This window comes from Lepus europaeus, chromosome 11 (genome assembly GCF_033115175.1).
Source record: "Lepus europaeus isolate LE1 chromosome 11, mLepTim1.pri, whole genome shotgun sequence".
NCBI lineage: Eukaryota > Metazoa > Chordata > Mammalia > Lagomorpha > Leporidae > Lepus > Lepus europaeus.
The window spans coordinates 89,816,529-89,839,838 of NC_084837.1; the positions used below are offsets into that span (position 1 = coordinate 89,816,529).

Consider the following 23,310-nt stretch of genomic DNA (forward strand, 5'->3'; position numbering starts at 1 on the left):
CAGGTTATTAGACAGTCAGGTTTCCTTCCCACCTCCCACTCCTCCACCCCTCCACCCTTCCCCAAGAAATTGGGGATGCAAAATGCTTGCTTTCTCCCAAAAGTTATCTTTAGCAAGATCAAGATGCCAAATCCCAGGGTGTACTTCTCCCCAAACTCTACTTTTAGCAAAACAACACTACCTGCCCCACTCATTGGGAACTTCAAATGCCGTGAGAATAGCAAGGGAGTAGTGCTCCCACCCTCCTGATGGCTCCTTTGTTTTATCTTGAGCAAGCGGAAGGACAGGGCAGATAAGATTACAAATCAGGTCTTTTGATGGGTTTGTCCTGGCCTCCTAACTGATTGTTAGCTGAGCAGTCAGGTTTTTTTTTTTTTCCCCTCAAAATTGTTCTTAAAGACCCCACTACCACCAGCCCCTTCAGTCTTGCCTGTCTTGGAGCCCCCTCCCGGCCACTGTGCTGGAGGTTTCTGTGTGTGTGTGTGTGTGTTTTAAAGATGTATTTATTTATTTGAGAGGCAGTGACATAGAGAGGGAGAGACAGAGAAGTCTTCCACCTGCTGGTTCCACTCCCCAAAAGGCCATGATGGCCAGACCTGGACCAATAGGAAGCCAGGAGCCAGGAGCCTCTTCCAGGTCTCCCACGTGGGTGCAGGGGCCCAAGGACTTGGGCCATCTTCTACTGCTTTCCCAGGCCATAGCAGAGAGCTGGATCAGAAGAGGAGCAGCTGGGACACAAAGCGGCACCCATATGGGATCCTGGTACCACAGGCAGAGGTTTAACCTACTAAACCGCAGTGCCTATGCCCTCATTATTATTTTTTAAGATTTAAAAAAAATTATTCATTTGAGAGGCAGAGTTACAGAGAGAGAGAGAGAGAGAGAGAGAGAGAGGTCTTCTATCCACTGGTTCACTCCCCAAATGGCCTCAATGGCCAGAGCTGAGCTGATCTGAAGCCAGGAGTTTCTTCTGGGTCTCTCATGTGGGTGGTAGGGGCCCAAGCACTTGGGCCATCTTTCACTGCTTTTCCACCGGAAGCAGCGAGCTAGATTGGAAGAAGAGCAGCCGGGGCAAAAACCAGCGTCTATATGGGATGCTGGCACCGCAGGTGGAGATTCAGCCTACTATGCCCCATGGAGGTTTCTGACTTAAATAAATCTTGCTTTTCTCTCTGCCTTGTCTGCTTCGAAATTCTTCTTCAATGTGAGACAAAGAACTGAGGTCATCTTTTCTCCGCTGCCATTTCACCTGCAACATTTTGGTGCCCTGACTCGGATTACAACTCCATCGTGACTTGGATGTGGCTCGAGTTCAATTCCAGCCAGTATCGGATCATCTCGGCAGATGGGTAAGTATGCCAACTGCCCCCGCTGTTCACTCTCCTCCGTAGCAGCTCTCTCACTTTCTCAAAAACACTGGGTCTTCCTCTCGGAGCCCCCCTCCTGGCAGCTTCAACAGGTTTCCAACTTAAATAAATCCTGCTTTGCTCTCTTGCCTTGCCTGCGTCATAATCCTTCAGCGTGAGACTAAGGGGTCGTCTCATCGCCACCCCTGCTTCACCTGCAACAGTGAGGCCGTGTTGCAGTGAGTGAGGTAGCAGCATTTAATGAGAACATGCCTAACGGGCCAAGGTGCTGTCTCAGCCAAGAACTGAGAGCCCACCCATGCTCGGACTGGAGCTTTACCGATAGTAGCCCCTCACCTCTCCTCCCTTCCTCTTCTGGGGTACTGCTTTGGAATTCGTGGAAAACTTATCAGCACAGTGTTCTGCCTTGTTTTAAGATTTATTTATTTGTAAGGCAGAATTAGAGAGAGAGAGAGAGATTTTTTACCTGTTGGTTCACTCCTCAAACAGCTGCAACAGCCAGAGCTGGGCCGATCTGAAGCCAGGAGCCAAGAGCCTCCTCTGGGTCTCCCAGGTGGGTGCAGAGGCCCAAGGACGTGCACCATCTTCTGCTCCTTTCCCAGGTGTATTAGTAGGGGGCTGGATGGGAAGTGGAGCATCAGGGACTGGAACAGGTGCCATACACGCCCTGAGCCACCAGGCCAGCCCCAGCACAGTTTTATTGGACCTAATTACCACCCCTCACACTCCCACCCCTCCCCCCCGCACTGGGTGGGGAAGATTCTCTCAATCTGATCATTCAGAGGGCAGGAACCCACTTTATCAGACTTGGATAAGGTTTGAGCTGTAAATGCTAGTCTGCTTCTAAAGCAGCGAATGTTTCTCCCTTCAAGCAACTGCACAAAATTTCCAGTTTTGTACATCAGCCCCTCTCAGGCACATAGGCTAACGTCTCACTTCCTGCCTTGACACTAACAGTGATGCCATTGCTGAAAAGAAGAGTGCTTACCTTCTCTTTTACCTAACTTATATATTATTACTATTATAGATATTTATGGGGTATGGATACAAGTATAATGTAACAATCAAATCGGTTTAGTTTACATTTCTATCTCCTTAGAGGTAGAAATTAAAATTTTTTTCTTTAAGTTTTTAATTTTCTTAAAAATTTTGTTTTAATACTTTGTATTGTATATAAAGTATACCTTATCTTATCATATAATGTATTGTAATAGACAGTATTTTATGTTTACAATTTATGTTGTAAATATTTGGGGTACAGTGTGTTTTTCAAAAAATGTGTACAATGTGCACTGATCAAATCAGGGTAATTTTGAAAATCAGGATAATTAATGTTATCTTTTCCTTAGCATTACTTTATGTTTGCAGGCTTTGAGCTTGTCTCTTGTATTTACTCATAAAAAATGTACAACAGATTATTAACTATAGTCACCCCAGTTTGCTTTAGAACACTGGAACTTACTTTTTTTTTTTTTAAGATTTATTTGAGAAGCAGAGTGGGGGGGGGGGCGGTCTTCCATCTGCTGGTTCACTCCCCAGATGTCCACACTGGCCAGAGCTGGGCAGATCCAAAGCCGGGAGCCAGGAGCTTCTTCCTGGTGTCCCAGGTGGGTGCAGGGGCCCAAGCACTTGGGCCATCTTCTGTGGTTTTCCCAGGCAGAGAGCTGGATAAGAAGTGAAGCAGCCGGGACTTCAAGTGGCGTCCACATGGGATGCTCATGCCTCAGCTGGAGGCCACAGCGCCGGCCCCTACAATTTAGTCTTTCTCTCTGGCTGTGTTTTGGCACCCATTATCCTCCTGCCTTCTAGGCCCCGCCCCAAATCTAATTTATATTGAGAAGCAGTCTATCAGCCCTGCAATTTCTGGACTCTCTTTTGCCTTTCTTTCCTACTTGCAAACACTTTTTTTCCTTCTCTTCTCTGCCTCTTTGCTAGACACAGTCGCTACTTTAGGCCAGCATTGTGGTGCAGCAGGTAAAGCCACAACCCATAACACCAGCATCTCACATAGCTGCCAGTTCGTGTCCTGGCCGCTCCACTTTCTATCTAGCTACCTGCTAATGGCCTGGAAAAGCAGCGGAGGATGGCCTAAGTCTTTGGGCCCCTGCACCAGAGTGGCAGACCTGAATGAAGCTCCTAACTCCTGCCTTCAGCTTGGTCATTGAAGCCATCTAGGAGAGTGAACCAGAGTTTGCCAGGTCTCTCTCTCATTCTCTTGCTGTATCTCTGACTTTCAAATAAATAAATCTTAAAAAAAAAGTCAATACCATTAACATGCTTTCTGATTGCTTCTTTCAGAACTACAAATGCATTAGGTACAGCAACTACGTTCTACGGAAGTTTAGACAACAGCTCTGCGAAAGGTCTCGCAGGATCCTAAGGGTCATTGCCAATGTCACTTTTGTAGATGTTCTGCCAGCATCCTGTATTAGGGATCAGTCCAGACCAGGGAGGTTGGGCTTAGTAACCTCAACCTTCCAACAACTTCAGTAGAAGCTTGGTTCTCGCCTATGCCGCTCGTCCGATCTGCATTAGCCGGGGCATCTGCTCCCTGCGGTCACGCAGGTACCTCCGCCATATGCTTCCGCAGTCCTCACAGCAGGGAGAAGGGGTGTGTGGCACAAATCCACAGCTCAGCCTAGAATTGACACTCCTCCCCTCTGTTAGCATTTTGCATCGTGGTAAATCACTCCGGGCTACCTAACTTGCAAGGTATTACAGTGTCAGAGTCACAGAAAAGACAGCCTGGGTATTTGTGAACCAACTCAGTGACCACCCCAGGATTTTGTGTTTTGGTTTAATTGCGGTGAGATAGACTGTAGGGTAACAGCAACAACAAAATTAACATTACCCACACCTCTGGATCTAGTTTTGAACTCCAGTTAGGGCTCCTACTGCACTATTATTATGGCCCTAAGAGCAGGCCACTGTATTTCTGATCCCACCTTCAAACGAAATTTATTTTTGCTTTAAAGCTGAATAAAAATATGTAATCCTTAAGGCTGAGTTCCTTCCACTAAGTCACAGTGGCTCAAGATAGAGTATAATTGGGATTTTTCCTTGTGTCCATCCTCCTTTCCTACCCAGTGTTTCATTCTGCAAAACCACAATTCATAATGTGTTTTGCAAGAGGAGCAATTCAGAAAAATAAAAAAATTTGACCTTATTAAAAATGAAATCTGTTCTTACTCAAAATAAAAATGGCTTAATCTAGTTCAATGAAATAATGGCTATTCTCATCAAAGTTACCATTATGTACTTTGTGAAATGGAGCAATGCTATTTGGGAAGAAGATTGAACTGTTTTATATTAAGATTAATATAAATATTTGGACATATTTGAGAAGCAATAACATAAAGTGGCATTCTAGCTTTTTCTATCCTAAATTAGATCCTTTCTTAAGGTTAGGATTACCAAACATTGACTTTTTTTTTTAAAGATTTATTTTATTTATTTGAAAGTCAGAGTTATACACGGAGAGAAGGAGAGGTGGGGCGTGGGGAGGGAGAAGGAGAGGAAGAGAGAGAGGGAGAGGTCTTCCATTTGCTGGTTCACTCCCCAATTGGCCCCAAAGGCCGGAGCTGCACCAATCCGAAGCCAGGAGCCAGGAGCTTTTTCCAGGTCTCCCACGCAGGTGCAGGGACACAAGGACTTGGGCCATCTTCTACTGCTTTCCCAGACCACAGCAGAGAGCTGGATCGGAAATGGAGTAGCCAGTGCCCGTATACCCACTATGCCACAGCACCGGCCACAGCCTTTTCATCATTGGTTTAAAATGCCCTGATGAGGGGTGGGTGTTTGGTAAAGCTTGGAACGCCCACATCCCATATCAGAGCGCCTGGGTTCAAGTCCCAGCTCCACTCCTGATTCTAGCTTCTTGCTAATTTATACCATGGAGGTGGCAATGATGGCTGAAGTGACTGGCTCCCTGCCACCCCATATGGGAGACCTGGATCTAGGTCCTGGCTCCCAACTTTGGGCTGGCCCAGCCCCAGGTTGTGGGCATTTGGGGAGTCAACCAGCGATGTGCACTCTCCCTCTGTGTCAATCTCTCTGCCTTTCAAGCTAATTTTTTAAAATTAAGTTAATAAGATAAAAAACTATAACTTATTGAAAGATAATAGAAGTTCTTGGGATTAAAAGAGGCCTGGAAGAGTGGACTTGCAAAGTGACCTAGACCCCCAAGAGCTGTACCTGGGATCACTGAGTGGGGCCTGGTGCAGGAACTCTGCTTGCCAGGTCTCTGTCCTGGGTCCCTGGGTCCCCGGGTCCTAGCAGACACCAGAGACCAGCAGTGAGGTTTTGTTTGATTGAATCAGGTTCTCACACCTGTCCCTCCACCTAATCTAGGAAGCTATTGTCCCCCAGCTTCTGGCTTCCACGTTGTTGGGCTCACTCTGGGTGCTCCCCCTCCCACCAGTATCTCCATCCCACAGTGGGGGAATTCCCACAGTGTTGTCTACCTCAATGGGGGTGAGTTAGAGGTGGGTCAGCCAGAGGGGGTAAAGGCTGACTACAGGTGAAATAACCTCTATATCAGGTCATGTCTTCAATAAAAAACTTCTAATAGAAAGTAGAATTTGACCCAAGCCAACCTGATCCTGTTCTCTTCTTCCTTAATTTGTCCTACTACAGATTTTCTGAATGTTTTTTTGATAACTAATAGATTTGATTTTTTTTTTTTTTTGACAGGCAGAGTGGACAGAGAGAGAGAGAGACAGAGAGAAAGGTCTTCCTTTTTGCCATTGGTTCACCCTCCAATGGCCGCTGCGGCCAGTGCATCGCGCTGATCCGAGGCCAGGAGTCAGGTGCTTCTCCTGGTCTCCAACGGGGTGCAGGGCCCAAGAACTTGGGCCATCCTCCACTGCCTTCCCGGGCCATAGCAGAGAGCTGGCCTGGAAGAGGGACAACCGGGATAGAATCCAGCGCCCCAACCGGGACTAGAACCCGGTGTGCCGGCGCCACAAGGCAGAGGATTAGCCTGTTAAGCCACGGCACCGGCCCTTCATTATCATTTTCAATTCCTATAGGATCTGTAGTGATATTCCTTTCTTCATTTCTGATAATGATAATTTCTCTTTTATTCTTCCTGATTATTAGAGACATCAGTTTTATTAAAATTTGCAAATAATCAAACTTTGGCTTTGATTGTCTCTGTTTTATATTTGTTTTGAATTTTATTTCTGCTCTAGTGTGTATTATGTCCTCACTGCTAGTTTCTTTAGTTTCTTTAGTTTGATTTGTTACTCTCCTAAAACCTTCCTGAGGGCTGTGAATAAAATTTATGGGAGGCCATTGTTTTGAACGAAGCTCCTACGCTAGGCCTAATAGACCACACCAAACCAAAATGGCGTCATTCGTGTAAGGTGATATGTAATCAAACTGAACTTCGAAACAGCTTTCTAAAGAGACAGGAGATTCACAGTGACCTGACAAAGGGCCCAGCTCATCTGAGCCAGCACGATGAGCCAGTCCCCTCTGTTGTAACTCTATAAAGAAATGTAATTATGAAGTGTTCTTTCCATATGTTTTTTGTTCTCTATTTCTGCCCTTTTCTGCTATAAAGCTCATTGTACCACCTTTTCTGAATTGTTAGAGAGGATAAATTCACAAATCACTAATAAAAGCCAATTAGATATTTAAACTAAATTAAATTTGTTGAAATTTTACATTTTGTAAGAAGGAAACTTGAATAACTGATTTTTAATCTTTTTAATTTTTTCTAATATAGAGATATAAAGCTATATATTTACCCTTGAGTGATTTTTAGTTGTGTCTCACAGGTTTGAGTTTTTTTGTTGTCTTTGTTTTACTATTTTGTTGTTATTATGGTGTCCTATATAGTACACAGTAGTCACTTGGAGTTACAAATTCGGCAAAGTTACAGGACACAAAATCAACACACAAAAATGAGCTCTATTTCTGTATGTGAGCATAACAATCGGAAAAGGAAATTCAAAAACAATCTTTTTAAAATAGCAATGGGGTGGGGGAGGTAGGGATTGTAGGGGTTGTGGCACAGTGGACTGGTTAAGCTGCAGCCTATGATGCCAGCATCCTGTTTCACTGCTGGTTGGGACCTGGCTGCTCTACTTCCGACCCAGCCCCATGATAATGTGCCTGGGAAAAGCAGCAAAAGATGGCCTAAGTGTTTGAGCCCCTGCACCTACTTAGGAGACAGGGAGGAGCTCCTGACTCCTGGTTCCTGGCTCCTGCATCCTAGCTTTGGCCTTGCTCAGCCCCAGCCATTCCAGCTATTTGGGGAGTTAACCAGTTGATGGAGGCTCTCTACCCTTCAAATAAATAAAACAAATTTTTTTTTTAAACTTTTTTTTTTTTTTTTTTGACAGGCAGAGTGGACAGTGAGAGAGAGAGACAGAGAGAAAGGTCTTCCTTTTGCCGTTGGTTCACCCTCCAATGGCCGCCAAGGCTGGCGCGCGGCGGCCGGCACACCGCGCTGATCCGAAGCCAGGAGCCAGGTGCTTCTCCTGGTCTCCCATGGGGTGCACGGCCCAAGCACCTGGGCCATCCTCCACTGCACTCCCTGGCCACAGCAGAGAGCTGGCCTGGAAGAGGGGCAACCGGGACAGAATCCGGCTCCCAGACCGGGACTAGAACCCGGTGTGCCGGCGCCGCAAGGCGGAGGATTAGCCTAGTGAGCCGCGGCGCTGGCAAAACAATTTTTTTTTTGACAGGCAGATTTGGCAGTGAGAGAGACGGAGAAAAAGGTCTTCCTTTTCCATTGGTTCAGCCTCCAAATGATTGTTATGGCCTGCGGGCTGCGCCTACCCGAAGCCAGGAGTCAGGTCTTTCCTCCTGGTCTCCCATGCGGGTGCAGGGCCCAAGGACCTGGGCCATCCTCCACTGCACTCCCTGGCCACAGCAGAGAGCTGGACTGGAAGAGGAGCAACCACAGGCAGAGGATTAGCCAAGTGAGCCACAGCACCAGCCAATAAAACAATTTTTTAAAGATTTATTAGAGAGGCAGGGCCAGAGAGAGAGAGAGAAAGTCTTCCATCCTTCTGGTTTACTCTTCAGATGGCTGCAATGGCTGGAGCTGCATCAATCCAAAGCCAGGAGCCAGGAGCTTCTTCCGGGTCTCCCATATGGGTGCAGGGGCCTAAGGACTTGGGCAATCTTCCACTGCTTTCCCAGGCCTTAGCAAAGAGCTGGATCAGAAGTGGAGCAGGCGGGACTCAAACCAGCGCCCACATGGGATGCCAGCACTGCAGGCAGCGGCTTTACCTGCTACACCACAGTGCCGGCCCCAACATGCTATAAGTCTTGACATGTTGTGTTTTTGTTTGTATTCATCACAAGGTAGTTTCTAATATCTCTTATGGGAAATTCTTCTTTGATCTATTGGCTGTTTAAGAGTGTTTAATTTTCACGTATTTGCAGATTTTCCATTGGTTTCTAATTTCATTTCATTGTGGTTGGAAAAGATATTTTCTTCTGTTTTTTTTTTTTCCACCACTAACACATTTATTTGAGGGCGACAAGGTCAGATCTTACCAGGAGCTTTTAAAATGGGTAGGACGAGGCAGAAAAGATATTTTTTAACACTTCAATATTTTTTAGTGCATTAAGACTTGTTTTAGGGCCTAACATATGTGCCATCTGTATTTCCTTCACACACTTTGGGACTTTGTCATGAGGCACAAATAAGTTTATATTTGTTATACCTTCTTTTTAAAATGTTTTACTTATTTATTGTCACTTTATTTTTGTAAAGATTTATTTTATTTACTTGAAAGGCAGAGTTACAGAGAGAGAGAGAGAGAGAGAGAGGTCTTCCACTTGGAATTGTGTTCTCAGCAGAACTGAATCTACTAGTGCCTTGATCTTGCACTTTCCAAGAATTGTGGGAAATAAATTTCTGGGTTTTTTTAAAGATTTAATTATTTTTTGAAAGTCAGAGTTACACACACACAGAGAGAAGGGGAGGCAGAGACAGAGAGAGAGAGATCAATCTTTCATCTGCTGGTTCACTCCCCAGTTGGCCTCAATGGCCAGAGCTGTGCCTATCTGAAGACAGGAGCCAGGAGCTTCTTCTGGGTCTCCCACATGGGTGCTGGGATCCAAGTACTTGGGCCATCTTCCAGTGCTTTCCCAGACACATTAGCGATGAGCTGGATTAGAAGTAGAGCAGCTGGGATTTGAACCGATACCCATATGTGATGCCTGCACTGCAGGCCAGGGCTCTAACCTACTGCACCCACCATAGTGCCAGGCCCAGATAGATCCTTTTTAAAATCCACTCTACCAATCTATGCTTTTCAGAGTTTAATCCATTTACTTGAGTTTAAAGTAATTACAGATAATAATAATTATTATTATCAATCATTATTATCAATAATAACTTTTTTCCTGTGTTCTTTATGCTTTACATTCTTCCATTGAGTTTCTTCCTTCTTTCTTTTTCTACACATATTGGAGTTATTTTCTTAGTGGTTACTTTGGGAATTACACTTATCATCTTCAAGTGATAATAACCTGGGAACAGCACTGCGGATAGTGGGTTAGACCTCGGCTTACAATGGCAGCATCACTGATCGGAGTGCTTTAGTCCTGATTACTCTGGTTTTGTCCCAGAGTCCTCCTAAAGCTCCTGGGAAGCAGCAGATGGTGGCTCAGGTACTGGAGTCCCTGCCTCCCACATGGGGAACCAAGATTGAGTTCTTAGCTCCTGGCTTCAGCTTGACCCAGTCCTGGCTCCGTGAGGGCATTTGGTGGAGGGCAACCAGTAGATGGAAGATCTCTTTTCTCTCTGTCTCTGTCTCTCCTTCTCCCTCTATTACTCTGCCTGTCAAAGGAATAAACAAGTAAATTAAAAAAAAACAACTATAACACCCTACTTTGAATAGTACAAAATAAATTTCAGTAATACACATTCTGCTTTCACATGTCACTGTCTTTTCCCCTTCATATTATTATTGCCACAGTTTACATTTTTATAAATCATATTCCTTTAACATAGCTTTACAAATTACTTTATTCATTCTCCATTTAAATCATAGAGGAAAAGAACTGAGATGTTACAAAACCAAATAAATTATTGATTTTTATATTTGTCTATATAGTTAATTTTATGTTCTTTTATTTCTTCACATAGGTTTGAGCCACTGTCTGCTATCTTTTCATTTTGGACTAAAGGACTTCCTTTAATATTGTTTATAAAGGCAATTTGTTATTTGTTATTTAAGAATTTTCTTAAGTTTTGAATATCTTAGGATTTTCTCCTTTTTTAAAAAAAGATTTTATTTATTTGAGAAGCAGAGTTACAGAGAGAGAGAGGGAGAGACAGAAAGGTCTTCTTGCGGGTCATCTTCCATTGCATTCCCAGGCCATTAGCAGAGAGCTGGATCGGAAGGGAGCAGTGGGACATGAACCTGCACCAATATGGGATGTGGGTGCGCAGGTAGAGTGTTAGCCTACTATGCCACAGCGCCCGCCTCTCTCCTTCAGTCTTTGTTGTTGTTTTTTTGTTTTGTTTTTTTCTCCTTCATTCTTGAAGGATAGTTTTTTGCTGGATATGTTTTTTTTTTTTTAATTTCTTTTTCTTTTCTTTTTTTTTTTTTTTTTTAATTTGAGAAGTACAGTTACAGAGAAAGAGAGAGAGAGAGAATCTTCCATCTGCTGGTTCACTCCCCAAATGGCCACAAACGGCTGAAGCTGAGCCGATCCAATGCCAGGAGCTAAGAGCTTCTTCCGGGTCTCCCACATGGGAGCAGGGGCCCGAGCAGTTGGGCCATCTCCCACTGCTTTCTCAGGCCATAGCAGAGCTGGATCAGAAGAGGAGCAGCTGGGAAAGAGCTGGCTCGCAAATAGGATGCAGGCACTGCAGGTGGAGGCTTAGCCCACTATGCCGCAGCACCGGCCCGGCTACATTTTTTCTTTCAGCACTTTAACATTCCACTGCTTTCTACCCTTTGATGATAAAAATTCTCTCTGTCTCTGTCTCTCTCTCTCTCAAGATTTATTTTATTTATTTGAAAGTCAGAGTGTCAGAGAGAGAGAGAGACAGAGAGATCTTCCATCTACTTGTTCACTCCCCAATGAGTGTAATGGCCAAGATTGGGCCAGGCCAAAGCCATGAGCTTCAAATTCCATCTGGGTCTGCCACGTGGGTATGGGGCCCAAGCCCTTGGGCCACCTTCTGCTGCTTTCCCAGGCATATTAGCAGGGAGGTGGATCGGGAGTGGAGCAGCCACCGGGACTTGAGCCCGGGCTCATATTGGATTCTGGTGTTACAGGCAGCGGCTTAACCCACTGTACCACAATGCTTGCAACTAAATTGTTTCTCTCTTAGTGCTTCAAAGAGTCTTTGTCTGATAATTTGTCTATAGTATATCTCATGGATCTCTTTGAACTAGCCTGCTTAGCAATCACAGTGCTCCTTGTGTGCTTACATTCATGTGTTTCCTCAACTTAGCCTCTGGCTATGATTTTCCAACTATTCCTTCTATCTCTTCTTCTCCCTCTTCCTTCCATATCTTCCATAATGCACATGTTAGCCCACCTGATGGTGCCTCATAAGACACGAGGCTCTGTTCACCCCTCTTTGTCTTCTTTTTTTTCATTCTGCTCCTCACACTGGATAATTTCAACTGTCCAATCTTCAAGTTCACTGATTCTGTCTTCTAGTTGCTCAAATTTGCTCTTGAATCCCCCCAGTGACTTTATTATTTACTCGTCCCCTTTTTTTTACCACCAAAATTTCTACTGGGTTCCTTTTAATAACTTCTGTCTCTTTATTGATATTCTCGTTTTGTTCACTCATAGTTTGTTGGTTTCCTTTGAGTCGTTGCTCAGAATTTCCTTTATCTCTTGAAGTGTTTTTAAGATAATTGTTTTAAGTGTTCATCTAACACACCTGATGCCTGAGTTTCCTTATGGTTGATTTCTGTAGAAAAAAATATTTTTTTAGGCCGGCGCCGCGGCTCAATAGGCTAATCTGCCGGCACACCAGGTTCTAGTCCCGGTCGGGGCGCTGGATTCTGTCCCGGTTGCCCCTCTTCCAGGCCAGCTCTCTGCTATGGCCCAGGAGGGCAGTGGAGGATGGCCCAAGTGCCTGGGCCCTGCACCCGCATGGGAGACCAGGAGAAGCACCTGGCTCCTGCCTTCGGATCAGCGCGGTGCGCTGGCTGCAGCGCACCAGCAGTGGCGACCATTGGAGGGTGAACCAACGGCAAAAGGAAGACCTTTCTCTCTGTCTCTGTCTCTCTCTCTCATTGTCTAACTCTGCCTGTCAAAAAAAAAAAAAAAAGACTGCAGTGAAGTCAGGGTGGTAAGGTGGGGCAGTCAATATGACAGAAAGCTTTCCTGCTACTTAAAATCACCCTTTAAAAAAAACCCAGCATGTTGTTGGTTGCTGTAAATCTTTGTTTTCTTCCAGAGTTCTGACTAAGCTGGTCTGGCAGTTTCTGCTCTGCTTGTCTGTTGCATGTTTCTGTGGAGGTATGGGCGCTAGCAGCTGCCTACTTTGCTCTTTTCTGATGTCCCTCTCTCCACACATTGTGTTCGAGTGTATCTTCATTATTCATACACACATGCAGGTCTCCATGCATAGCTTTTTCATAATACACATCTTTCATGCACTTTTTGAAGACCCTCGGTATGCATGGCTTTCAACATTTTCCTCTGCCAAAATAAACTTATCTTCTAAATCTATTTTCTGTGAAGTTTTGGAAGTGCCTTTGTGTGTGGGGTGTGTGTGTGTGTATTTATTTATGTTAGATACAATTATTGATCCACTTGCAGGTAGGTCATCTGAACCCTTCTCACGATCTCTGCTAATGTTAATATTTTTATGACAATAGTTTAATATCAGAACCAGTAGATTAATGTTGGTAACACTCATCCCTTTTCCCCGTTCCTAATCCCATGACAACCATTAGTCTGTTCTCCTTCTCTGTAATTGTGTTATTTCATTGATGTTATATAAATGAAGTCATGCGATATATATAACTTTTGGGATTTTTTCACTTAGCATCCTTTCATCAGCATAGTTATCCAAATTATTGTGTGTATTTTCTAAAATTGAGGCTGAAGTTTTATTTATTTTAAAGATTTACTGATTTATCTGAAAGCAACAGAGAAAGGGGGGGGGTCTTGCATCCACTGCTTTACTCAGCAAGTGCTTGCAACAGCCATGGCTGGGCCAGGCTGCAGCCAGGAGCTAGGAATTCCTTCCAGGCCTTCCACACAGGTGGCAGGAGCCCATGTACTTTGGCCATTAGCTTCTGCCTCCCAGGGTGTGCATTAGCAGGAAGTTGGATGGAAATCAGAGATGGAACTCTGTTCCAGGCACTCTGATAAAAGATGTGGGTATTCCAACCAGAGGCTTAACCAGCTACACCATAATGTCTTCACATTATGGAAATGTTTTAAATCTTTTAAAATCAGAAGAAAAGGGGGCCAGCTGTATGTCTACCTTTCTCTGTAACTCTTTCTGTTAAATAAATAGAATAAATCTTTTAAAAAAGATTTATTATTTATTTATTTAAAAGTCAAATAGAAAGGGGGACAGAGAATCCTCCATCCACTGGTTCACCCCACCAGATGGCCACAATAGCCAGGGCTTTGCCAGGCCAAAGCCAAGAGCCAGGAACTCCAGCCAGGTCTCTCATGTGAGTGACAAGGGTCCAAGCATTTGGACCATCATCCACAGCTTTGATCGGAAGAGAAGCAGCCAGGACACACACACAGGCGCTCCTATGGGATATGAACCTCACAAGTGGCTTTACCTGCTATGCCGCAATGCCAGACCTGGAGACTAGGTTTTTGAAACTTTAGCAAAAGACTCTGGGTTGGGGAATATGCGAAAGTGCTGGTCAGAGGGGGAGGTGGTGGAAGTTCTGCACACCCTGTCTCCATTCCTTATGCACCCTCTTCCTTTTGGCCGTCCCTGGGTGGTATTGTTTGTACTGAATCGGTCATCATGAGTGGTTTTCTGAGTTCTGTGAGTCATTCCGGTGAATTATTCAACCTGAGGAGGGACTTGCAGGCACGTCTGACTGTACAGGTGACCTAAGGGGATTGCATCCGTGTCTGAGGGGGCCACTGAGTGGGACAGAGCCCTTCACCTGTGGGCTCCACGTCAACTCTTGCAGTTAACTGAATTGCAGGACACCTAGTTGGTGCCAGGGAATTAGAGAACTGGTGTGCGTGCGCACTTCAAAAAAATCTGTAGAAGATGGAAGTATGTGGCCCGTGCTGTGGTATAGCGGGTAAAGCTGTGGCCTGCAGCACCGGCATCCCATGTGGGCACTGGTTTGAGTCCCAGCTGCTCCACTTCTGATCCAGTTTTCTGCTAAGGCCAGGGAAAGAAGTAGAAGATGGCCCAAGTCCTTGGACCCCTGCATCCACATGGGAGACCTGGAAGAAGCTCCTGTCTCCTGACCTTGGATCAACTCAGCTCCGGCTGTTGCGGTCACTTGGGAAGTGAACCAGCGGATGGAAGACCTCTCTCTCTCTCTCTGTCTCTACCCCCTCTCTGTAACTCTGTCTTTCAAAGAAATAAAATAAATCTTTTTAAAAATGGAAATAAAAGATGAGGAAATAAGCTTAAAATAATGGTACAAAACATTTTGGAAATCCATGAATACTTGTTTCATAAACATTTTCTATGAAATTTTAAAAGATCCCTCATATTCTGTGGCAAAAAGTTTATCAGAGGTGCTCTCTTCCACTAAAATAAATGAATAAATATTATATGTTGCAACTGTGCTCTGAAGGACAAATGTAATCCAAGCTGACTATGCTCATTTTTTTCTTTGATTTTGTTTTATTTTACTTTTTAAAGATTTATTTATTCATTTGAGAAGCAGAATTACTAACAGAGAGAGGGAGACAGAGAGAGAGGTCTTCCATCCACTCTTTCACTCCTCCAGATGACTGCAACTGATCCGAAGCCAGGAGACAGGAGTTTCTTTTGGGTCTCCCAAGTGCATGCACGGGCCCAAGCACTTAGGCCATCTTCCACTGCCTTAGCAGGCCATAGCAGAGAGCTGGATCTGAAGAGGAGCAGCCAGGACTCAACTGCCCATATGGGATGCCAGCGCTGCAGGCCAGGGCTTTAACTGACTGCGCCACAGTGCCGGCCCCATAAGTAAATCTTAAACAACAAAAACCCAGTCTTCAAATACCTTCTCTCTCATCCTCTAGTAGTTATGGTGACCTGCCAGCATCCTGAAGCTGTCTCAGGGCTGCGCCCTGAGTCACCTCATTAGCATAGTCTCTGGTGTGATTGAATGGAGTTTATTATGAATAACAGAAGACAACCAGGACAAAATTTCCTATCAGGAAATTCCTAGGGTTTTGGGTGCTCTGTGCCAGGAAACAGGGATGAAGCCCAAATAAGTTTTATTATATCACAAGACCCAAGAAGCCCAACGTGCCTGGAGTCTCAAAGTCAGCTGGGTGGGCTTCCAGATGTGAGGCTAGGGCAACTTGGCTCAGGGATGCAGCAAAATGGGTGGAGTCTGCCCAGCGTGTGGATGGGGTGTGGGAGGTGAATGAAAGAGGAGTCAAGGATGCTTTCCAGATTTTTGGCTTGAACAGCTGGATGGATGACAGTGCCAATCAGTGGGAATGTTGGGGAAAGAGCGGAGCAGGGAGTGAAGTGAAGAGCTCTCTTTGACGTGGAAGACTGCGATGACTCGAGGCATGGGTGTGAAGGAGCCAGTTGGACTGGTGAACCTGGGTGTTGGGGGAGAAGTCTAGACTGGAGAGAAACTTGAAAATCATTAGCTTATAGATGAGATCACCTAGAGAGAGTACACCAGAGAAGTGAGGAGTGGGAGATTTGGAGCAGTGGGTTAAGTTGCTGTTAGGACACATGCATCCCCTTTGCAGTGCTGGTTCGAGTCTTGGCTACTCTGTTTCTGATCCAGCTCCCTGCAAATGTACCTGGAAAACAGCAGATGGTGGCTCAAGCACTTGAGTCCCTACTATGCACTTGGGAAGCTCGGATGGGATTCCTGGCTCTTGTCTTCAGCGTGGTCCAGACCCTGCTGTTATGGCTGTTCGGAGTGAACCAGCAGATGGAAAATCTCTTTCTGTCTCTCCCTCTGTGTTTGTCACTCTGCCTTTCAAATAAATAAATCTTAAAAAAAAAAAAAAGAAAGAAATTGAGAGGAGAGTAAGGATGGAGCTTTTGAGCCCTCAGATATTTAAGATTTAGCAACAGAGAAAAAATCAGCAAAGAATATGGAGGAGCAGATTCAATGCAGAGCTGGCTTCATTCACAGGGAACCAAAGGACACTATGCAAATAAGAGTAGTTGGCCTAGTGAGAAGGGAGTTTATATCTGAGATCTTTTTTTTTTTTTAAAGACTTATTTTATTTATTTGGAAGAGTTACAGAGAGAGGTAGAGACAAAGAGAGAGGTCTTCCATCTGATGGTTCACTCTCCAAATGGCCTCAATGGCCGGAGCTGTGCTGATCCGAAGCCAGGAGCCAAGAGCTTCCTCTGGGTCTCCCACGTGGGTGCAGGGGCCCAAGGACTTGGGCCATCTTCCACTGCTTTCCCAGGCCGTAGCAGAGAGCTGGATTGGAAGAGGAGGAGCAACCAGGACTAGAACCAGCGCCCATATGGGATGCCGGTGCTTCAGGCCAGGACTTTAACCTGCTGTGCCACAGCGCTGGCCCCGAGATCTTTTTCCTAAAAGATTTATTTTTATTTGGAAGGCAGAGTTACAGATAAAGGAGAGAAAATGATCTTCTATCTGGTAGTCCACAATGGCTGGGGCTGAGCCAGGCTGAAGCCAGGAGCCTGTAACTCCATCTGGGTCTCCCATGAGGGTGGCAGGGGCCCAAGCACTTGGGCCATCCTCTGCTGCCTTCCCAGAGGCTTTAGCAGGGAGTTGGATCAAAGTGGCACAGCTCAGACTCAAACCAGAGCCCAAATGGTGTACTGGCATCACAGGCAACGGCTTAACCCACTGGGGGCACAACGCTGGCCCCGTAACGGAGATCTTTTATTTTTTCCCATGAGGTATGAGGCAAACTTGCATCGTAAAAAGTAGGGGGTTGGTGGGGAGGGTATAGGAGGGAAGGGTGTAAAATAATCTTCAAATCTAATTCAGTGTCAATGTAGTGGAGAAAGTCCTCCCAGGATTTAAGTCCATCTATCTCCCAAATCCTCTTCCTCTCTCACTAGTTCTGGTTCCCACCACCGCTGGTAATTGTATCCTTATTTGTTCCCTTGTCTGTACACCAGACAGGGGCAGGAGGGCCAACTTCCCTTAACCTCCCAGGGTGTGTGTAGCCCTAGGGCAGGGCCGGCTAATGACTGGATGTCTCCAGACTCTGGTTTAGGACGCCCCTGTTAAGTCTTAGTTATTTGGGCAATTCATCCTTCTCCAGATTTCCGTTTCAGAATACAGTTGTCCGAATTCAAGGTTCTGCACCTGCGGAGTCAACTAATCAGGATGGGGAACATTCAGGAGAAAAAACTGAGCCTGTAACGGACTGTGGTGTGTGTGTTTTGCCTTTATTCTTTGAGCAAAACAGCACAGCAATTTTTTAAAAATTCACTTGACAGGCAGAGTTACAGACAGAGAGACAGTACGGCAACTATTCACCCATCATTCACATTGGGTTAGGCATTAAAAGTATTCCAGAGAGGAGTAAAGCATACAGGAGGCTGGGCAGAGGTTCTGTGCAAATTCCATGCCATGTTCCACGAGGGGCTTGATCTTTTGCGGATTTGGGAATTCTGGGGGGACCAGAAGCCAGTCTCCTGCGGACACCGGGGGTGGGGGGAGATGTAGGAGTGACAGGAATACAAACTCTTCCTTGCCTCCCTCACCCTGTTATTAGGAGGAGGATCTGAGCCAATAAAGGCTTCATTAAATGTTCCTCAAATGTAACAGACTGCAGGTAACAGGTGCTGGAAAAGCCTAGCACATCGGAGCAGGAGGCGTTATTGTCCCTGGGACAGCGGGCTTTGAAGCTTTGCACAGGGCTGCAGTGCGAGGCCCAGACCAGCGTCCCCCTTTGCTCCGGCCTTCCCTGGAGGCGCTGGACTGGCGAGGGCAGGGGGGCGGGGAAGCCGAGGGGGGAGTAACTGTCAAACCTCGCCGCTTGGCGCCATTATTTAAATAGTACGTGCCTGTCTCGCAGCTGTACGTGCCCGGGGCGGGGCTCCGACGCCGGGAGAGGGGCGGAGGCCGGGGGCGGGCCGGGAAGGCCGAGGGGCGGGCCGGGGCGGGGCCAGGCCGGCAGCAGGGGAGGGTCTAGCGGCGGCCCCCGGCGAGGTTCACTGCGCTTGCGCTGATAGACGCAAGATGGCGGACAGTGCGGAACTAAAGGTAAAGCGCAGCTCGAATTCACTTCTAATATTCGGCCGCGGAGACGGCGCCGCTGGTGCCGGGGGGGATGGGTCCGGCCCTGGGGGGCCGCTCGGGCCTGACTCTACCCGGGCCTGGAGTTGTAGGGAGGAGAGGCGCGCCCGGCCCCAGCAGAGGTGGCCAGCTGCGGCGGGCCGCGGGCCCCGGGTGCCTCGGGGGCGCTGACGGGTCGTCCCCGGCGTGTTATTGTTGTGGGCGCCTCTGGCGGGGGTGGCGGGGGAAGAGAGAGGGAGTCGGGAGGTGGGGGCTGCGGCTGTCCCCGGGGCTCGGCTTCCTCGCCTCCCAGGCAGCTCCCCGCCCCCCCATCCCCACGGGGAGCTGGGACTGGGGGCAGGGTGTTCTTGTCGGGGGGATTGGGAAAGCTCCCCGCCGTCGCTTCCTCTTCCTCCTTTGCAGTCCCGGGCTCCTGTCAGGCGCTTTCCACAGACCCCCGGGAACTTGGCTCCGGCCGCCCCGCCCCTCCGCGGATCCCGGGCGCCCCCGCCCCGCGCGGGGCTCTCGGCGGCCGCTCGCCTGTCAGGAGGCGCCCGGGGTGCCCGGCGTGTGGGGCGGCGGGGTGGGAGGGTCGGGGGAGAAGCTGTGGTAAAGTTTAGCGAGCCCCGGCCGGCGTCGGGGTTCGGCCGTCGGGGCGCCGAGGGGGGACCCGCCTGGGCGGGACGTTAACTCTTGGCTCTCGTCGCTGGCAGTGGGGGCGAAGCCTCCCACCCCCCGCGGAGAGCGGGCGTGTGGACGCGGTGGCGGCTGGTGGGATGCGGCTGCTCTGCCTGCTCCGGCTCCGGCTGGCGCCGAGGGTGAGGGAGCCTTTGGGGGTCTCTGCACACACCATGATGGCGATGCTATAGCTGATGGAGGTGATGGTTCGTGTTTATATCCCCCCGTCGCCTTTTGTTTGTAGGGACATCTCGCTGGCCATGTTGATTTGAACGGCTTTCGCCTCCCTCCTCCTCCTCCAACCCCCCACAAATAGAACGCTCCCCGGTTCCTCTCAACTGTACGGATTACTCACGCCTCGCGAAATTGGATGAAAGGGGGCCCCCTTCTCCCCGCTTTTTCTCCCACCCCAGTCGTTACCTGATGATGGCTTCTTTACCGAAGCCGATAAACCACGACACAAGCAGTTGGGGGAGGCGGTGGAGCCCTTATGATTGGATTGTGACAAATGGGGCTCCGGTTGGATAATTTTGGCTTAGTAGCAAGCAGTTCTTAACTAACGCGTATTATTTCGAGGCTCTGGTCGCGATATTCCCTCCTTGGTGGCTTCCCGTGTGTGAACCGAACAGCTGGTTCCATCCCGACCCAGAGAGCTGACATCTCTGTCAGTGGAGGGCGGGGGGAGCGTATATGCAACTGTGCCCCTTTGGGGAACGTCTTTCTGTAATTCATAAAAAGTATTTCGAATTTTTTTCTCTTATAATGAAGCAACTTGTGGAGCAGCCAAACACTAGGTTAATTTCTGGACAGTCTTTCTATGGAAAAGCCTCACGGGAACATCCTTTTTTCTGAATAACTCAACATTGCTAACATTCCAAGATTTGTATGGTGAAGTGTTGGCTTTGAGTGTCACTCTTTTTAAATGGACTTCTAATTACAGATTTATTTAACGGAGAGCAGATTGAAGGTAGATGGTATCATCTCTTTTCCAGTTTCGAACTATTGACTGATACGAGAAAGGCTCAGGAATTTTGAGTGTTTGGAGCTAATTTACTCTTGGAATAGAAAAAGTACACAACTTTAAGAATTTTTTAAAATTGTTTTTTCTTAAAATATAGTCACTATGTTGCTATTATCTTTGTCTTCTGATATTTATTTTGTTAGCAGTCCTTTTGAATGACGCTAATCAGTTCTCTTGAAAAAGGACCATGGAGCAAAGCTGAAAAGCTTTTGTGGGCTATATTGTCACTCTTGATGCTGTCCAAAGAAACTAGTATGGAAAGCACATGCTGGGAGATTTCCTTCTTTGTTCTTTCTCATTTTAAGAAAGTGCCTTTGGGGATACATCAGATCCCTGGTGTGAGTCTTGTTAGGTAAAAGTTCTCTTTATAAAAATGAGCCAGTATCAGATAAACACCAAACACTTGGGGGAAATGTTATTTTTCTAAAATTGGCTTCCTTTGCTTGCTTGCTTGCTCTCAAAATTTTCTTGAGTTTTTCCAGAGGAGTTGTTCTCGACTTTTATGTTCCTGTTGTATAATTTCTCAAGTTATAATAACTGTTTTGACATGTTGGTATGTCATCGTGTGTGCCTGAGACTTTGAGGAGCTCTGAAAATTGCTTAGCTGGTGATAACTGTATCAAAATTTTGTGTTAATACTTCCTTGTGGTTGAATTTACTGTTCTTTCTTGGGGCATGGCGGTGATCTCAGGATCACCTACTCTAGTTATTTGAGATGTCTGTGCATAATTATTTCGTCCGGTAAGGTGTGGGAGATACTCCTTTTGGAACTGATATCTTGTGAGGGTTTTTGTTTGTGGTGTGGAGAAGTAGTGTGCATTACTAGTAAGGGCAAATCAATAAGAATCAAGAAAAAGCTAGACTTTTTTGGGGGGGCGGATTTCTCTTGGAAATACAGTACTGCTAGCTCTGAGGCTTGGAGTAAATGCGGTGGCTTTTTCATTCACAGTACAGACTTCATTTTGCTGTGAATTCTATTAGTAATTATTTTCCTTATGGACCTTTTAGTGAGTCCTTTTGAATCTATAACGAATCTGCAAAGATCTGATGGGAAACACAGATCTGTATCCCATGTAGAAATAGTGCAAGCTGCAACACTTTAAAATATTGCCAATAAAAATCAGATTGTGAGTCATATATATCAAAATGAGTTCTCTGTGCACATTTGTTTATAAAAGGTTTACTTTTTCATTAGGAGAATACCCATAAATGACATTTGTAAGAACATGGAGGGTGAATATTTTATTATCTTCAGGAACTTAAAAGCAGGCTGGTGTGATGGCCAGATGATCTTGGTAGTTAATAATCTGACAGCTTCGTGTAGCTCTTTTTAAAGTACTTTTTTCTTAACAAATGCTTTTTGCATGAAAACTCAAACCAAGTTATATTGCCATTTTAGCTCACAGGAGGAACAGTGGGAGAGAAGTTCATCCTTTTAGTGGAGTAAATAATGGAGTTCAATGAAAAGAGAAACCACACTTTTAAAAGTTATCTGTAAGCACATCAGTAAATTCTGTTGTCATATTCTGCCTCTTTATTTTCAGCAAATAGCCACTTAATTTTAATCTTTGTGGTGCAGTTTGTCTACTTTTATTTTAAATGAAGGCAAGTAAATCTGACAGTTTGTTCACGGACTTGTTTTGAAGCTCCATAACTTGCTTTTTTTCAAGTGCCTCATTTAGATGCCTTTTGTTTCATGTCACCATTTTTATGAACAGTATTTAAAAACAATTTATAAAACACTTTAGTTTTTAAGTATTTCATGTAATTGTTTTGAAATGCTGCCGCCTTGTCCTCTGCCTCTTTTCTCCTGGGTAATTGGGTTGTCTTTCTCTTCAGTCTCTTGTAATCCCTGTTGATTGTAGTAGTGCTTAGTGGCGAGTCTATAGCTGATTAACCTTGGGTTCTCCTGGTGAACCCCATCAACATGCTGTTCAGTGTTCTTGCTGAGACTTTTGAGATCAATGTAGCTTGTACCCTTTCTTGTTGGTAACTCGGGATAAGAAAATAACATGGCCTATGATTGTAGTAGCTGCTGGGAAGAAGTATTTAAGTCTCAAAAAAACTGGATGCTTGTGATGAGATTAACTTTTAAAAACAAAAGCATGTGGTTCATTACTTTAGAGAAGTGTTGTAGTATTTTCTGAAGTATTCTGCTGTGGCTTTGAGTGTCTTTTTTTTTTTTTTTTTTAAATGTTCCAGTAGTAAGTTCTTTGCACTTCATAATGTAATGCATTATTTCCTTTTTTTTGGACAGGCAGAGTGGATAGTGAGAGAGACAGAGATAAAGGTCTTCCTTTTTGCCGTTGGTTCACCCTCCAATGGCCGCTGTGGCCGGCACATCGTGCTGATCCGAAGCGGGTGCAGGGCCCAAGGACTTGGACCATCCTCCACTGCCTTCCCGGGCCATAGCAGAGAGCTGGCCTGGAAGAGGGGCAACCGGGATAGAATCTGGCGCCCCAACCAGGACTAGAACCCGGTGTGCCGGCACCGAAAGGTGGAGGATTAGCCTGTTAAGCCAGGGTGCCGGCGCATTATTTCCTTTGATCTTTGCAACAGTTCTTTGTAGTAGGAAAGGCAAGTAAAAACTCCTTTTTATAGGTAGTGAGCCCAGGAAGGGTAACTGACTAGCCTAAGGTCATACAAATAGAAGTAGCAGGGACCTGAACCAAGGTCTTGTGATTTCAAAACTCTATACTTTAGGCATCTGTAAAGGTACTGTGGTAGCCCTGGAGTCCTCTAGAGTGCCTAACTTGAAAAGGATTCTAGTTAGTTAGTTACTGATACTTTCTCTTTCACCCTGTGCTAAGGTATTTTTGGATATTCCTTGGGGTTTTTGCAAACTTCCTTGAAAGAAGTTGGGAATTTGTTAGTTGGAATCATATTGTTATTTTTTTTTTTAATGATTATTTAT

General features: G+C 46.0%; 1 protein-coding gene across 1 annotated transcript in view; it reads left to right on the plus strand.

Moving 5' to 3' along the window:
- Positions 1–18,608: 18,608 nt before the first annotated feature.
- Positions 18,609–23,310, plus strand: part of PIAS1 (protein inhibitor of activated STAT 1) — a 143,444-nt gene continuing 138,742 nt past the window's right edge. Inside the window, exon 1 of the mRNA XM_062206208.1 lies at positions 18,609–18,685. Within this exon, the coding sequence (XP_062062192.1) occupies positions 18,662–18,685 (24 nt within the window). The 5' untranslated portion in view covers positions 18,609–18,661. The remainder of the gene's footprint in view (positions 18,686–23,310) is intronic.